Source organism: Camelus ferus, chromosome 29 (assembly GCF_009834535.1).
Source record: "Camelus ferus isolate YT-003-E chromosome 29, BCGSAC_Cfer_1.0, whole genome shotgun sequence".
Classification (NCBI taxonomy): domain Eukaryota; kingdom Metazoa; phylum Chordata; class Mammalia; order Artiodactyla; family Camelidae; genus Camelus; species Camelus ferus.
Window position 1 is genome coordinate 17285303 of NC_045724.1, and position 18031 is coordinate 17303333.

The 18031-nt window shown below is 36.4% G+C and overlaps 1 protein-coding gene across 1 annotated transcript in view; it reads left to right on the plus strand.

Annotated features, from left to right (window-relative positions):
* The window catches only part of MICU1 (mitochondrial calcium uptake 1), a 156695-nt gene that overhangs the window by 109408 nt on the left and 29256 nt on the right, over positions 1 to 18031 (plus strand). The window contains 1 exon segment of the mRNA XM_014556251.2: positions 15547 to 15684. Within this exon segment, the coding sequence (XP_014411737.1) occupies positions 15547 to 15684 (138 nt within the window).

Here is an 18031-nt window from a genome sequence, read left to right on the forward strand (position 1 = left end):
TATTATTTCCTTAGTGCCTGGCACAGTATCTGACACAAACCAGATGCTCAGAAAATAGTGGTGAATTGGTAAATATTTCATTGGATGTGGACAAAAGCCTGATAAAGTCACACACACATGCACACATCCTCTCAATGGCATCCTTATGGATTAGTGAATTAGGCACCTTTGGGATATCTACTCAACTTCCAACAATTCCCTTTTCTCCAGGCTTTGTCGCACTCTACCTCCCAAACACAGGTGTGGGCTCCTGGAAGCCATGTTTGTACCTTGTGCCTCTCACTGCTTCCCTTCCCCCCCCACCTCAGCTAACTGGACCAGTAGTGGATGCCTAACCCAGGTTGGACGAATCAGTTTCTCTAAAGGAAATTTGAAATTGGTACTAGGGGTAGTTGGCCTTTTCTGGTAATTGAACTGTAACATACAAACTCCAGAACTCCAGAGTAACCATCTCCTGCCCCCTTTGTAGACCCAGGAGGTGCAGAGGAAGAAAGGCTAGCAGAAAACAAGGAGTGAAGCAGCTGCTCAGAAATGAGAGCCCTGCCAACTTTCTGGTCCTAGCTTTGAGTCTTTTCCTTTCCATGAGCTACCTTTGTCTCCTGGGATTCCAAAATTTCTTTTTAGCTGAAGCTAACTTGAGTGGGTTTCCATTATGTGCAACCAAAAAGAAGCCTTAAAACCACAAGAAAAACTAAAAATAATGATCTCAAAACATGCCCAAACTTCAGAGAAGACTGGTTCTGTAGTTGTTAAACTCATACAGAAAATGAGCAAACTTCAGTTGACTTTTAGGTGCCTTGTAGGTTACTATAGTTAACTTAGATTATTCTAACTGCCGTGTTGAAGGACCCATGTGCTTAAGCTTGAAACATTCCTAATTAGCTCTTTTTAAAAACTGAGAGGCTATGACATAATCAGAAAGTATCTCATATGTCTCATAAGTTGCTTTAAAAAAAAATGAAGAACTAACATTAAAAAAAAAACAATCTTAGTTAACTTGGTAACTTTAAAAAAACTTCACTGCTGAGGGATTCATTTAACATATAACCTCGCTTGATGGTTACTCTTTGGTCTCTAAAATACGTAATTGGCCAGCCAGGGGTAGCTGAACTTACTGAGAAAACAATAAAAACAAAGCAAGTTCTCTTTCTGTTTTTCACCATTGTCATCATAAAAGAATTAAATGGCTTTCTTCCATTTTCCTATGTCGGGGGAAAACATATATTTTCTTTCTTTTCTTTTCTTTCTTTTTTTTTTTTTTTTTTAATGAAAATGACCACAGAAGTGGTCTTGCCCATTAGCAACTTTGCCTTTCACCTGCCTGTGTTTGGACTCACCATTTCTTCCCACTTTCTGAAATTAAAGCTTCAGTGAGTGACATATTTCTAAGCTTCATCAGTCTCTTAGTCTTTCCTGCATTTTGTCTTAATGCTTGTCAGTCAACTTAACCTGAATTCTGATTTCTATATATTGTGTTTCACTCTCTAGCTCTCCGTTTTCTGTTCTAAAAATTGGCAGTTTCCAACATAATTTTGAGTACATTAGAAAATATTAACCAGTTCCCTAGTACCAAATGAGCATGAGCTTATTGCCTATGCAGTGGCTTTCTGAATGGTCAGAATTAAAATGAGTGATAAGATTAAGCCAATCAAAAATGGGTCATTCATTTCAGGAAGTGAGATAAACTGAGATTTGAGCTCTGGGGTTTTGGAATGTGTTATTAATTGTACAGATAGTGTCCTTAAACTATTGTTTTTTAGTGTTTTCCAAGAAGGTAGAAATTTGAGAATTTGCAACTTAATATTCAGCTCAGTTTATATGGGTAAAAATAGATATAACCATAACAGTTTTACTGTTTTAGTATAATAAACCTGTTTCTTTCAATTAAACTGTCTGAGTTTTGTGAAACATAGGGAGTTGTCATGGTGGATTCCTTGAACACAGCTCTTTTTCAAATTGAGCCACAATTGATTTTTTTTCATATCTTGCATCTGTGACATTGTTCCTATAGAAAGCATCAAGCAATAACTAATTTTAATGATACTGTCTCCTCCTAGATACAAACTAGCAGTTTAACTTATAATTGCCTAACTCGATTTTCCTTTTTTTTAATCTTTGTTAGGAATATGTGTTCTTACATGGTCTTAAATCAGCCTCTAGTCTTGACCTTTTAAAATCATAAAAAGCAATGTTATACAATTTTAGCATGACTAATCATGCCAGTAATACACATTCATGTAGGGTAATTCAAAAACCCACCAGACTGTGTTGCGGTCTTGATTTTGTCCATTAACTCTCCAAATCTCAGGTTCCTCTTATGTAAATGGAGACAATCATTATTACACCTATTTCAAAGGTAATTATGAGACTCAAATACGGGAAGAAGAAGCATTTTGTACATTATTATTCCTTGGCCCATTTGTTTGTTTCCCTTATATTGTAACTGCAGGACTTATAGATATTCTTACAGCTCCTATTTCCATAAATCTTTGCAGAAGTCCAGTTTTCATAGGGAAAGAGTTTATAATTCAACTTTCCATGCCCTGAGCATAGTTCCACTCTTACCTGTCTCTTTTCCTTTTCTTCTCATAAACGTGAAGAATGTTCAAGTGAAGAGTAGAAAGAAGAGAGTTAAGAGAATTACTTAGTTTTTATTTTTCTTCCATTTTTCAATTTTTTTCCTGTAGTGTCTTTGTAGAGCACAGAAAGTTTATTTCTTGTTTAAATGGAGCTGAAATTAACAGAAGCGAAGTTATTATTTGTAGCTAACATTTATTATTATTAATAATAATATTGATAGCAGCTAACATTTGCTGAATTCTTAGTATATGCTAGGCATTGTACCACCATATTTCATTGAATCAAAAACACAAACATTGGTAAGGTGTACCATTATTTTATGTACCACTAGGAAAGAAAAAAATGCTGTCAAGTAAACCATAAAAAAATGCTTTCTTTGCACTAAAAATATTTAGTTAATACTTATTAAAATACTCCTTTAGGCTTAGATTTTTGTTATATGTCATCCTTGTACATTTATAAAAGGACATTATAAGCAAAATAAATTGATCTAAAACTTCCTCACATTCAGGGTCCAACTCACCTGAATTTCTTTTTGACGCAGAATCATGAATGTCTGTGTTTTCCACACAGTATTGTCCTTTGAGCCATCAAGAGCACTGGTAATGCAGCAGTGCTAAAGGAATACTCCACTGTTAACCTGCGATTTTCTTCCAGGCCACCGACAGCCATTCTGCAAGCTTTGACATGGTTGTACAGGCAGTGACAACAGTGTTACAGCTCCTGCCTGGCCAACAGCAGTTATAAGAAGCATATTGATTTTGGAGGTAGTAAAATGTAAAAAAATATAAATAAGCAAATACATCTTATAAGCGATTAAATAGGGTAATTTTTCACGTGTACTGTCTCACTTAACCCTCAGAATAATCCCAAGAGGAAAGTACTATTATTATACCCATTTTTCAAAAGGGGACCAAGGCTTGGGAAAGTTAAACAGATTGCTCAGAAGTTTACAGTTTACAGTTGGTAAGTGACCAAGAAAAACTACAGCCAAGTCAGTCTGACCGCAGATCCTATATTCTTGCCACTGTAATTTATTGGATCCATTTAGACACCCCAAATAATGAAGATCTCTGATACGGATGCAGGAAGAATGTCCTAATTCTTCCAGGGAGCCAGAACAGAGAGTATATAGAGCTGTATAAAGTATTTCCCAGAGACTCGAAGCTAGAATTTTAGTGAGTAAAGACCAAATGAAAAGACTCCTGCAAATTATCTGCTGCTGAGTAGAGATCCTACAGTTCAGACTTCTAATTTAGATGAGTGGGTCTCTGTGTTTTGATCAAAATATTCTCATTTTCCTAATGGACTAAAGTGTGACTTTAATGATTTTTTGACATCTACCTTGGCTTGAATTTTATGAAAATTGATGATACGGTAGTTTTCTAATACCAAGTGACAGAAGAAGGGAAACTTTACTGATGAGTTTTGTGGTTTTCATTTGAATGAGTAAATGTACCTGCCATTCTCACCTAATTTATCATTCCAGGACAGTTTCAGACGCTCAGTACAAATTATTTTGGTCTACGGAGTCTGGCGTTGCCTATCTTGTCTGCATCTTCCTGCATGCTTATTGATGTACCTACTCATTTTTATTGTTTCTTTTAGTTTGTTAGATGCAAGATGAATATTACGGAGAAATGTTATATAATATAACTGGACTCAGGTAAAGGAGTAAGTGGAGCTTCATAGCTGAGCCCACAACTAATCATATCCTTGAAACTCTAGGGGCAATGTTAGGATTTTTTTTCCGGGATGATAATTACCAATTCCAGAGAAGTGGCACAGTCTATCTTTAGCTATTCAAGAGTGGCGTGTAGACTGGAAAGTTGTCTTAGGCTCCTACTAGATGATAAATAAAGAGTTGGTAGGTGAGTCTTATAAATGAGGCAGAGATTTAATCAGCCAACCAAATTATTTATTGAGTACATGCTGTGTGGCCCAGCTCAAGAAAGGACAGGGTTTGTACAGATAGACAAAAAAAGGACAGTATCTCAGAAAAATGCAAATGTTTAGCATAAAACAAAGTTTATTCTCTAGAGTCACGAGATGTTCTAAGTCCTTTCACAGCTGATGAAAGGCTCCTTTGGAATACAGAATGTCTAAAATTGCTTGAATTCTTCTTGCTGTAGAAAGGCTTTTATGTTTATATTTTATTGCTATGGAAAAGCACTAGGTACATGATCAGCACAGCTTGGGGTAGTTTGTGTTGCTTATTTTAGTGAGTTGATGGCTAATTTAGAGGGCAGGGTGCCCACTAAAATGTATACCCTCCTTGCCTTTATTAGGCAAGTTTTAATATTCTGATCATTTGCCAGTAATTGCTATCTACTGACTTAGAGTTTTCTTTCATTATAGAAGTAGGATAAATTACCCATATTCTCATATGAAAATGGTAGTAAGAAGAAATTTTTGCCTCTCTCCCCAAGATTGCTTTTCAAAAGTATTTGACGAGGTTTTTTATTTCTTCACTTTTTTTGGAGCATGTAATTTTTTACCTTTATGCTATTGGTATGGCATCTTACATTAATTGATTTTCAGTTGTTAAACTATCCTTTGATTTATGGGATAGATTCCAGTTGGTTAACAGTGTTTAATCCTTTTTATATGTTGCTGGGTTGGGTTTGTTAATGTTTTGCTGAGGCTCTTATTTTTCTTTATTCAGTGCTGTGATGAGGAAGTGATCAGCTATGAATTCACCAAGCCCAAAGTAAATTGTGTCTTGATTATCATCATTATTTTTTAGCAACCTTTCACACTGGCTGCTGCCTTCCAGGGTTTGCTGCACCTTAAGGTAAAATCAGCACATCAGGCCTTTCATACTGGTCAGTAGATGTCAAGTAATGAACAAGGTAAACCTCCAGCTCTCTTACGAGTGCTGACATGCTGTCAGCAATACGAGGACAAAAGCCCTGTGGAAATATGTTGTATTTTCACCTAGACAATAGATCCCAGAGAGCTATCTACAGAAATAATGAAGTCAGAGGAAAACAAACTGACACTTACATGAGAGAAAATAGCATTTTGCTTTCCTACCACGATTAGTCCTAGGTTCTTGTCTCCTAAACTTGGTGCTTTTATATTTTTTTTCCAATAGATAGTCTTTCTCTTTCCAAAGTTCTTGTGATCTCATATGAAAACAAGGATTGTCCTTGAACTCTGAATAACGTTGAGCCTCAACTCTCAAAGGAGTATGTAGTGCCAAGACTAAGGTTTTTTCATTTTGCTATGATTTCGAATAAAATGGTTGTTGAAAGCAGAAATTGGATATAAGATCTACTGCTTGTTGAAAGAACTGTCTTAGAGTCAAAAATAGCTTGCGACTACCCCCTTATAGCAGTTCCCTGTGGAAACATGAACTTCAGAGATTGATTGGAATATTAAATAGCTGTTAATTTTGCCAGAATTTAAGGCTTGTTTATATTGATCAAGGTCATTCTTAGGAAAAAATAACCACACAAGTCTTGTATAATTCAAAATGCCATGTGAATTAGAGTATAGAAAGCACTTACAACAGGATCCGGCAGATAATGAGTGCTATAGAAGGATTTGCTGTTATGAATAGTAGAGCATGGATTATTTTTTAACAACCTAAGGGATTTTTCTAAGTATAATAGCTCTTTTCGGCCTTCTTTCCTTTGGAACCAAACTATATTTTTCCGTGCTTTCTCCATCACTCCATAGCTGCTTATATAGCTTTAAACAAAAAAAAGAAGTTAACTTGGTTGAATTTACTTTGAGATTATTCCCTCAATAGGGGAATCTGGGTAAATAAGGCTTAAATGATCCCATTTTAGTCTAAATCCCCAAGCGTTCAGATTAGTTAAAAAATCAGCAGACTAGAAGACTTTTTAAAACAGGCTTAGCTTTTATTCTGAGTACTTAATCACTTTTATTGATTGATACTGAGAAATATGTTTTAATATTTTAAGTTATATTTCCTTTTTTTTAAAATGAAGAAACTCTAAGTCAATATCGAATTTGTCTCTTATCTAACAAGAAAATAGTTGCTAGATATAAACCAGTGAAACAAGTTACAAAGAGAAAGCTCCATGTGTTTCACTTACAATAAAGATTTAAAACTTCTGTACATAAAACAGACTTAAAAATTTTAAATGGTTGAACTGGGTTAAAAAATGTATGCTGTATTGATAAAGGACAAATATTTTTAATCTTATAAATTAATGAGACAAATATCAGCACTTCTATAAATAAATAGGCAAAGAACATAAGTAAAAAATTCAAAGGAAGAAATAGAAATGACCAGTGTTGGTGGGGAGTATAGCTCAGGGATAGAGTGTGTGCTTGGCATGCATGAGGTCCTGGTTCAATGCCCAGTACCTCCATTTTAAAAAATAATAATAAATAAATAAGCCTAATTACCTTGCCTCTCAAAAAAGTATATATATATATGTTTGAAAGCAGTCAGCCTCTGTAGTAATCAAAGAAATACTGACTAAAATGGGTTATTGTTTTTCCTCTAGCAAAGATTTTTTTTTATTATACTTGATGTTGTGAAGGGAACTAAGAAATGGTTATTCTCATATACTATTTGGATTGTAAATTAATGCATCTTTCTGGAAATTAATTTAGCAATATATGTCAAAAGCTTTAAAAAAGTTTATACCTACCATTTTTTATAAACTAGATTGGCAAAAAATAAAAAGTCTGATAATACCAAATGCTGGTGAAGGTGTGAAGCAGTGGGAGCTCTTAAACATAGGTGATAAAGGTAATGGTGTGATTCTTTTGGAAAATAATTGGATATTATCTTGATAAGCCAGCAGTTCCACTTCTCGATATATACCCTAGACTTGGAACTCTTGTTCCTGTTTCACCAGTACATTGATACAAGAATGTTCATAACAGCATTGTTTATGATAGCAAAAGCTTGACAGTAACTCAGATGTCCATTTATAGGAAAACTGATAAACAGTGCTACTTGCAAACAATAGAAATCTATAATAGAGTAAAAATGAAGGAAGCATGCTTAAATATATCAGCATGGATGAATCTTAGAAATATAATGTTGATTGAAAAAGCAAGTTGCAGAAGAGTACATCCAGTTATGATACCCTTTTATAAAGTTCATAAGCAAGAAGAAATAAACAATATTGTTCAGGGACATAAACATGTGTTTTAAACTAACAAATATAAAAAGGCAATAGAAAAAGTCCAGATGATGATTACCTCTTAGGAGAGGAAGAGAGATGAGCTTCAGTTGTGTGTATTAATGCTTCCTCTCACAGATTAAGTGGTAGGTCTTGGAGATTTTTTTTAATCATTATGCTTCATTACTTGTCTAAATGTATGCTATTTTGTATATATCGGATATTTCATAATAAAAAATTGTAAGAGCCAATAGATTTTTATTTCATAATTCTGTTTCTAGAGATCAGCCCAAAAATAATGATGAAAAAATAAATACAGGAAAAGTTTATCCCAGTGATGATATTTATTGTAACCAAAAATTGAAACAACCTAGATGTCCAACACCACTTTTTTATATCCTGCTTTGTTCAAGAAGGGATTTAAGAAGGCCTTAATAAAATACATTCAGTGAGCCAGAAGTAGATTTAAACTTGGTGAGAAATGAAAGTTAAAAGAAGGAAGAAGGTTAAGAGAAAGCCAGGAGTAAGATTATCATTAAAAAAAGTCATAAATTTCTGTTCTTATTAGAAATGGACCACAAACTTGACTCTTAAGCTTCTAGTAGCCAGGATAAAAAGGGAAACATGATTTATGGTGCCTTTACAATAAGAGCCAGTCGACTGTTTTGATGGAGACTGGAGAGAAATTTCTCCCCAGATTGACTTGTGTGAGCAAGTTAACTTCTTTCTGCTTATGTGTCCTTGTCTATAAAATAAAATCACAGTAGTAATACCTGTTACGGAACATAGTGAGGATTACATAAGGTAAGTTCCTAGGACAACACCTGGCAAATTAGTAAGTACTCAAATATGTTACTGATTAGCCATAATTAATGACATTCTTAAGACTATCCTTACAGAAATCAGTATCGCAGAAATAGACGTTAAGGTAGAAATGGAGAGGTAATCCCTGCCTCAGGAAATCTTCTCAATGGTAGGACAGAATGTTGTGAATTAATTTTCTGGTGTTCTGTCTGTGTTCACTACCTACATATTTACTGAGCACCTTTATGAAAGTTTTCTGTCTGGTAATATATGGCCAGGATACAAGACTTAATAAGTTGGTGTTCTGCTTCAGCCAGCTCAAAATAGTTTAATCTTGAAATCATTCTATTGTGTTTAATAAATAAAATTTGTTGCATTTACTTTTTCTGCTCTTCAAGTGTGAAAATAGTATTTTGTAAACAGAGACTGGGCAAAAGCAATTATGAAAAGAAGAGTGAGACCTAGTAAATTGAACTTAGTTAAGACCCACGAAGAACAGAATAGTCAGTTGAGGCACTTTCCTGAGAAGTAATATCATGGTGATAAAAATATTAATTGTACACTTACTAGAATTCTAACTATGCACCAAACTCTGGACTGATCTCTTTACATATACTATCCCGTTTAATCCTTACAACACTTTGAGATGGTGAATATTATCTCCTTTTTTTTTTTTTTTTTTTTGTTGGGAAGATTTTGAAACTTTAGAGCGAGTAAGTCACAGCAGCAAGGATTGGTTCAAGCCAGAATTCAGATCCTTGCTGATTCTAAAGCTCAGATTCCTAGTCATTTTAATATATTACCTTGTCTGGAATGAAACCAAAACTTATCAAACCTTGAATTCCTTTGTTCCAGATCTAAAATGTTTTCCTCCAACACCCTCAGCCATATACATATACCTTGATTTTTATTATCCTATGTTAAGTTCATGCCTCAGTCCTCTTATCTTCCTGATTTTGACTATCAGACTAGAAAGTTCATCTTTTTGTAGTTTAACTGTGTAATTGATTCTCTTGTCTTTCGGTCACTTGATTTGCTCACCAGCTTGAACTTCCTATAAAAACCATTTTTAAATGGAAAGACTCCTTGGATTTAAACTAGAAAAGTCTAGCATCTTAGTTTGGTCATCTATAATCTTATGATCCCAGACGCTAATGGATTGTTTTGGCCCTTGCTGAGGGCACTGAACCATGTTTCCTTCGTTCCAAATTGTGGGCCTTCTTCCTTAGCCAAAAGACAATCATATTAGTGCTGATGGTGAAGATGCATCTTATATTTAAAGATCAAGAAAATTCAGGAGGGGAAGGGTATAGCTCAAGTGGTAGAGCACATACTTAGCATGTACGAGGTCCTGGGTTCAATCCCCAGTACTTCCTCAATAAATGAGTAAATTTTTAAAATTACCTCTCCCTACCCCCTCCCAAAAAAAGAAAAAGAAAATTCAGTCTCCAGGCAATTTGACCTGGGTATCTCTGATGTCCGTTGCCAGTTGTAGAAACACAGACTTCATATTCAGACTGTGGAATGTATGTCATGCTCACTGGGTGTTTTGCAGTAGAGAACGTTGCCTGCAGTCACTTTTTCCTTCTGATGGGCATAACAGTTTTTCTAAGACTCCTGGTAGGAGCAGCAGTGATATGGTTAAGATCTCAAAAGCCAAATACTGTCAAATTGAAAAACATAGATGTATTGAGCTCAGTGGCTTGATCTAACTATGCATTACTTGAATTGTACAGTTCAAAAGCTGGAAAAAAGCCTATAAAGAAAATTGTCATACTGAGGGATGGACAAAGTCTCCTGAAACATAATTTTATGAAGGAGAATAATGTTGAAAGTTTATATTTGTTGAAATATATTAACCTCAAAAGCCTTTAATAAATCAAGACCTGCTTGCAGATACTGATTTCTTTTTCCTTTCACGATTTTTCTAATCTTACTTTGGCCTTTGCTCATAACACATGTTTTCTTCTCTTCCTGGCTTCCCATCTTTCTTAAATCATTTTGTCTAGATATATGTAGACCATCTGTCCTTCCAAAAAGCTGTCCCTTCTCTCAACAAGGGCCAAGGGTGGGAACAAGAGGCACAGTGTGGACAGAAAGCCAGGAAAAATCTTGTAGACAGTTTTCTGGCTCCTCTCCTCTGTCCCTTCTTTGCCTGCCCTGCAACCTCCTGGGGAACAACAGGGAGCTAACAGCTTGTATCCGTTTGAGAAAGTGGCAGTGGCTGCAGAAGAGAAAATACTAGGCTATTCAGCTTTCTTCTTAGACACAAAGAAGCAATGCAGATGGTGGGTAGTGTGCTGGATGCACACATCCTGTGCCACAGGGTCAAATGGAGTGGAATTTCTTTTTCTTTTTAATTGAAGTGTAGTTAATTTACAATCTTGTGTTAGTTTCAGGTGTACAGCATATTGTGATTCAATATTTTTGCAGATTATACTCCATTGCAGATTATTACAAGATAATGGATGTGATCCTCTGTGCCATACAGTACATCCTTATTGCTTATCTATTTATATATAGTAGTTTGTATCTGTTAATCTCATACCCTTAATTTGTCCCTCTGTCCTTCCCTCTCCCCTTTGGTAACCACAAGTTTGTTTTCTTTATACCTGAGTCTGCTTTTGCATTGCATAAACATTAATTTGTATTTATGTTTTAGATTCCACGTATAAATGATATCAATATAGTGTTTGTCTTTGTCTAACTTATTTCACTAAGTATAATATTCTCTAGATCCATCCACGTTGCTGAAAATAGCAATATTACATTCTTTTTGTGGCTAAGTAATATTCCACATCTTCTTAATCCAGTTGTCTGTTGATGGGCATTTGGGTTGCTCCCATGTCTTGCCTATTGTAAATAGTGCAGCTATGAACATTGGGGTGCATGTATATTTTTTAACTAGTGTTTTCATTTTTCCCAGATAGGTACCTAAGATTAAAATTGCTGAGTCATCTGGTAGTTCTATTTTTAATTTTTTAAGGAACCTCCATACTGTTTTCTATAGTGGCTGCACCATTCTGACACATATGAGATGATACCTCATTGTGGTTTTGATATGCATTTCTCTAATAATTAGCAATGTTGAGCATCTTTTCATGTGCCTATTAGCCATCTGTGTGTCTTTGGAAAAATATTTGTTCAGATCTTCTGTCCCTTTTTTGATTGAATTGTTTGTTTTTTTGATACTGACTTTTATGAGCTGTTCCTATAATTGAGATATCAACCCCTTGTTGATTACAGCATCATTTGCAAATACTCTCCCATTCCATAGGTTGTCTTTTCATTTTGTTAGGGTTTCCTTCGCTGTGCAGAAGCTTTTAAATATAATTAGACCCCATTTATTTTTTTTTTTTTTATTTCTTTTGCCTTAGGAGACTGATCCAAGAAAATATTGCTACAATTTATGTCAAAGACTGTTCCACCTATGTTCTCTTCTAGGAGTTTATGGTTTAGGGTCTTACATTTGGGTCTTTAAACCAATTTGAGTTTATTTTTGTGCATGGTATGAAGAAATGTTTTAATCTCATTGTTTTACATGTGGCTGCGTAGTTTTCCCAGCACCACTTGTTGATAAGACTGTCTTTTCTACAGTGTATATACTCTTGCCTCCTTTGACATATGTTAATTAATCATAGGTGCATGGGTTTATTTATGGGCTCTCTGTTCTGTTCTGTTGATTTATGTGTCAGTTTTTGTGCTGGTACCACACTGTTTTGGTTACTGTAGCTTGTTGTATAGTCTGAAAAAGCAATGCAACTGGTAGGTGGTGTGCTAGAACGCACAGGTTCTGTGCCCCAGGATCAAATAGAATGGAATTTCTTTATTGTCACTGAAGTGGAACATGAGACTTTATCAGTGTTTGGTAAATAAAACACAGGCCAATCATTTGAATTGCTTCCAGATATGCAATTAGAAGCTTTCTACACTGGGATAATTTTATAATAACCTATGTCTTTCCCCAAAGATCCTCTCGTGACCTTGGGGATTGTATTCATAGGGTGCCACATGATGTTGAGCTAGTGCCCTTGAAAATTTAGCCCTAATGCCAGTCTTTGAGAAACTACCCTCAAAGCCCCCTAACCTTAGTAGCATCTTAGCATCTTAGGTCTTCAGTGCCACCCCAAATCAAATTACAGAGGAGGTAGTAAATGTGAAGTGGGCCACACTGCATGGAGCTGAATTTTAGTTTTTTTAGCACTTTCAGGTTCCAACCACATCAAACTATTAAAATAATAATAATAGAAAAAGACAAGTGTGTGTTTTCAAAGAACATTAGTGAAAATTGTACTTTGGGCACTGGAACTGTTACTTGGGGATCTCCCCTGGAAATTGTCTTCCCTGCCTTTGAAACATAGGAGAGGTGAGGCTTTATGCTCCCGTGGAGAGCAGATGAATGCAGGCTTTCAGAAGCCTCGATCACGCTGCTGCTGCTGCCAACACTATGAAAAGAGACATTTCAACCTTGACTCTATCTTATGGGATAAAGCGTAACTCATCTAATTCAAACATATGGGATTTCTTCACAGCTGTGAAATCTCTCAGATAAGGGTAAAATAGCACCTTAAATTGTTGAAGTGTAGCCTCGAGAGCAGGGACCTCAGCTTTGTTTTGCTTGCCTTGACAAAGCCCAACTTTGGCCCGGGTATCACATTTCACTGAAAATCTGATTTAAACATTGCAGAAAGTATGCCCATTTGCAAAAATTTTTATCAGTCCTCCATTTTGTTTCAGGGTGGTAAATTGAGTCATAAATCAAACTTAAATCGAACCCTGAAAACTTTTGGTGTTGTCAAATATTAATCAGCTCTGTAAAAGTGATAGTGTGACAAACATGAAATACTGAATGGTTGCATTAAAAAAAGAGCCTTTCACTTAATATTGATGATGTTGATTTCTTTGGAAATAGTTTTGCTTCTCACTCAAATATGACTGAGCCCCATTGCTTTATGAGTTTATCAAGAACAAGGACAAAGACTGTCCTATAGGATGAATATATACCGTTGCTCAGAAAGAGGAAACAGTGTGATATTGAGATACAGTCTTTGGACCCAGACAAAGCCACATTTAAATCCCAGCTCTGCCACATGTAACTTCATGTTACCTCAGTTTTCTCATCTGTGAAATGGAACTGACAATATCTCCTCCATAGGGTTGTTATAGTTATTAAATGAAAGAATATACAGGTGAAGTACCTGGTCCATAGTACACGTTCAGTAGATGATTACTGTGGTTAGAATGTGATTCTTGTGTCTTGCTCACTGACATATTCTGACAAGTGAAGAAACAAATTAAGATGTCTGTCAACTTACCAAACTAACCAAGGAAATGAAAATTGAGAAGAATTTCACTCTTAACTGCATACTTCCTTATTTTGCGTCCCATATGTAAGTCTTATCTCCCTACTGCATGGTGAAGCCCCTAAGGACAGAAACTGAATCTTTTCCTACTTTCCTGTACCCTGCAAAGAGAAACACATTGCTAGACAATGAGCAGACATTTGGGAAATGTTTGTTGATATGACCTTATGTAGCAATGTCTTCTGTCTATATATAATCCTCTTAGGAGAACAGGATTATGCCCTGCCACACAGGAATCTGAAAGTTTCCTGGTAACTGTTATTTTCCAATAAAACCATGGAAAATTTTTACCATCTTGAAATCTTTTTGCTTTCTAATTGGTTTCTGGAACCATCTCTAGCCATTTTATTATTTATGCGTTTATAAGTAACGCTGCAGCTGGCATTGAGATAATTTTCTTGTCTCCATTTTAAAATGAAAATCTTAGTTTTCAGATATTATTTAGATTATCTAGAGGTCCTTTATACTTAACCTTTCCATCTGCATATTTAAATATACTTAATGGTTTTTCAGTAGCTTTGTAATAAGTAAACATGTCTAATTAAGGCATCCTACTCTCTGCACATTTTTTTTTCAAGCTCTATTGATGTCCTAGCATTTGATTACCATTTTGGGGAAAACTTAAAAACACATTACTTTTTTTTTGAAATCCTTAAGGTCTGAGTATATAACAATATTAAGTACAGATCGAGGAATTAATGTGACTTTTACAAATGTGTAATTGATCAAATTTATAGTAACTAGCTTTTAAGTTTTCTCTGAGTAGCAAGGATATGGAAGATCTTGAGAGTGCTTATTACTAAAAATGTTACTCATCATGGAAACAGCCTAAATGTCCATCAACAGAAGACTGGATAAAAAAGATATGGTATATTTATACAATGGAATACTATTCAGGCATAAAAAACGACAACATAATGCCATTTGCAGCAACGTGGATGTCTCTGGAAAATGTCATTCTAAGTGAAGTAAGCCAGAAAGAGAAAGAAAGATACCATATGAGATTGCTCATATGTGGAATCTAAAAAAAAAAAAAAAGCATAAATACAAAACAGAAACAGACTCATAGACATAGAATACAAACTTGTGGTTGCCAAGGCGGAGAAGGGTGGGAGGGGACAGACTGGGAGTTCAAAATTTGTAGATACTGACAGGCATATGCAGAATAGATAAACAAGATTATACTGTATAGCATAAGGAAATATATACAAGATCTTGTTGTAGCTCACAGCAAAAAAAATACGACAATGAACATATGTATGTTCATGTATAACTGAAAAATTGTGCTCTACACTGGAATTTTATACAACATGGTAAAATGACTATAACTCAATTTAAAAATGTTAAAAAAAAAGTTACTCATAAATTTGAATGGAGTTTCAACATTATTTTTTTTCCCACAAGGATGTTCCTGATCTCGAAGGTGTATGAGATGTTACAGCAGTTCTGTTTTATCCATGAGGAAATTGAGGTCCAGAGTAGTTGGGTAACTAGTGGCAGAACTGGAATAAGAACCCTGATCTTCTGTTTCTGACTAATTATTTTAAATCTTGGTAAGAATTGTGGTTCAAAAATATGGTCCTGGCCATCAGCTATTTTCTGCAGGCCAACACAGTGGATCATTCCACATTCCATGTCAAAATACTTTCCATCTGACCCCAAGGACATTCTTTCTGTTTCCTTCCCAGTTCGAACGTCATGACCCTGTGGATGGGAGAATCACTGAGAGGCAGTTTGGTGGCATGCTGCTGGCCTACAGTGGGGTGCAGTCCAAGAAGTTGACTGCCATGCAGAAACAGCTCAAGAAGCACTTCAAAGAGGGCAAGGTAGGTACCTTTGCCAAAAGGAAGAAAGGAACTGTGGAAGCATATTGTTACTGCAAAGATACTCACATAGTGAGAGTGTGGTGAACCAAAGATTATGACTAATATATCTCTGGTACCTGAAAAAAAAAACAATGAGCAGTGGGTGAGGAAGAGGGGATAGCCCCGAATGACCCTAGTTTTTTTTGGTGCAACAAAGGGTGTCACTATGAACTGCGACTGAGAATTTCAAGAGAGAGGCTGGTTTACAGGGGAAGATAAAGAATTCAGTTGTATATATCTTGAGTTTAAGGTGCCTCTGGACTATTGAAGTAGAGATGGTTAGCAGGCAGTTGGATATTCAGATCTACGTTAGAGGACTGAGGTAAATTTGGGAATCATCAACACACAATTAGAATTAAAACCATGAGAATGGATGAGATTGCCCGAGGAGAGTGTTATACAGAAAGGAACTGTGGGCGAAGGACAAAATCAAGTGGAACACTAATATTTACGCAGCTCCGAAAGGAAATCTTAGGAAATGATTAGAGAAAAAAGTAGAAAAAGTAGTGAAATCAAAGCTAAGGAAGTAGGAGGTTCAGGAACTGAGGGGTCTGCGGTGTCACATGGGACTGAGAGGGTCCAGTAAAGTAAGAAGGTAAATACCCACTGGTTTTGGTAAAATGGTGACCTTTGGAAGAGCTGTTTTATTACAGTGGCTCAACTGGAGGGCATATTAGAATGAGAAATAAGGAAGCGGAGAAGGAGTAAAGAGAAAGAAAAGGAAGAAGATGGGAGAGGAGGCTCCAGAAAGAAGGAAATAGCATGTGTTAAAAACTCTGAGGCAGTATGTTACTCTGCTTGGGCTGCTGTAACAGAATACCACAGACAGGGTGGCTTAAACAACAGAAGTGTATTTTTGCACAGTTCTGGAGGCTAGAAGTATATGATCAAGGTGCCAGCAAATTGAGTTTCTAATGAGGGCTCTCTTCCTATCCTATAGACAGCCACCTTCTTACTATGTTCTCACATGGCCTTGCCTTGGCGCTTGTGCAGTGAGAGAGAGAGAAAGTATGCTCTCAGACATGTCTTCTTATGAGGACACTAATTCTATCAGATCAGGGCCCCACCCTTATAACCACATTTAACCTCAGTTATTTAGGACTGAGAGACCTCATCTCCTAATATAGCCACACTGGGGGTTAAGGCTTCAATGTATAAATTTTGGGGGGACACAAACATTCAGTCCATAACAAGCAAGAAAGACAAACCTGGCATGTGTGAGGAACTGCCAGGGAACTGTTGTGGTTGGAGCGTACTAGCAGAGAGGAGAGTGGCCTGAGATGAGGTCTGAGAGGGAGATGGGGCCAGAACATGCAGGACTTCCTAGGCATGGAACGAGTTGGGGTTTTAGTCACAGTGCAGTGGAAGCTATCAAAGGGTTGTGATCAGTGAAATGACACGGTTGTGTATATTTAAAGAGATGACTCTGGTTGCTTTATGAAAAATGGTTTGGAAGGGTGCAAGTGTAAAAGCAAAAAGATTGAGATTAAGGTTATTAGAGATTTCAGAAAGAGATGATGGGGCGTTTTTGAGCAGGATTTGAGATTGGAGACTACAGGTTTGTGGTGGCACTAATCAACACTGCTCTGTGATACCTTTTAGAGCTGTACCAGGTACAGGAAGAGGCAGATGGTAGATGAGTCAGATTCTGGGGTTTTGCCAGGAGTTGGGATGGACAAACTGAAGCAGAAACTAGTAAAGAGGCCAAACCTCTTAAAGATCACACACATACACACACAACACTCAGAAACACACAGAGCAATGCAAGGGCTAGAACCCAAATCTTCTCATTCTCAGCCCAGTACCCTTTCTACCTGATAACAGTTACCATTTGGTCAAGAGCAGGAAACTGAGCTGGTACTAAACATATTCCATGAGGGATTGCCAAAGTAGTGTGGTGTGGTAGGCATGGAGCTAGGAGATTTGAGTTCAAGTCCTGCCTCAGCAGTTTCCATGGACATGAGACAAATCACTTAACGTTATTGACCTCATGAATTAAGAGCCTTGTCCTAGATGCAGGCTCTAAGGGCCCTTCTAGCTTTAAAAACTCAGTAATTGAAAATAAATAAAAAATAGAGGATTGCTTGCACTTACTCAGTTTTCCTAGTTATTAGTCTTTGTGCAGGAAATCTTGCATGAATAGCATCACCCCAGGTTGGTGGAAAGCAGTTCTTATCAGCTGGACCTTTTCCTCCTAGTCTTAGATGTTGAAAAGCTGAAAGGACCTTTGAACAGGCTGTGAACTGCAACTGAGGGTAGACTGGTCTCTGAGAGAAAGTATCAGCTTCTGAGAGTTCAATCCAGCCTG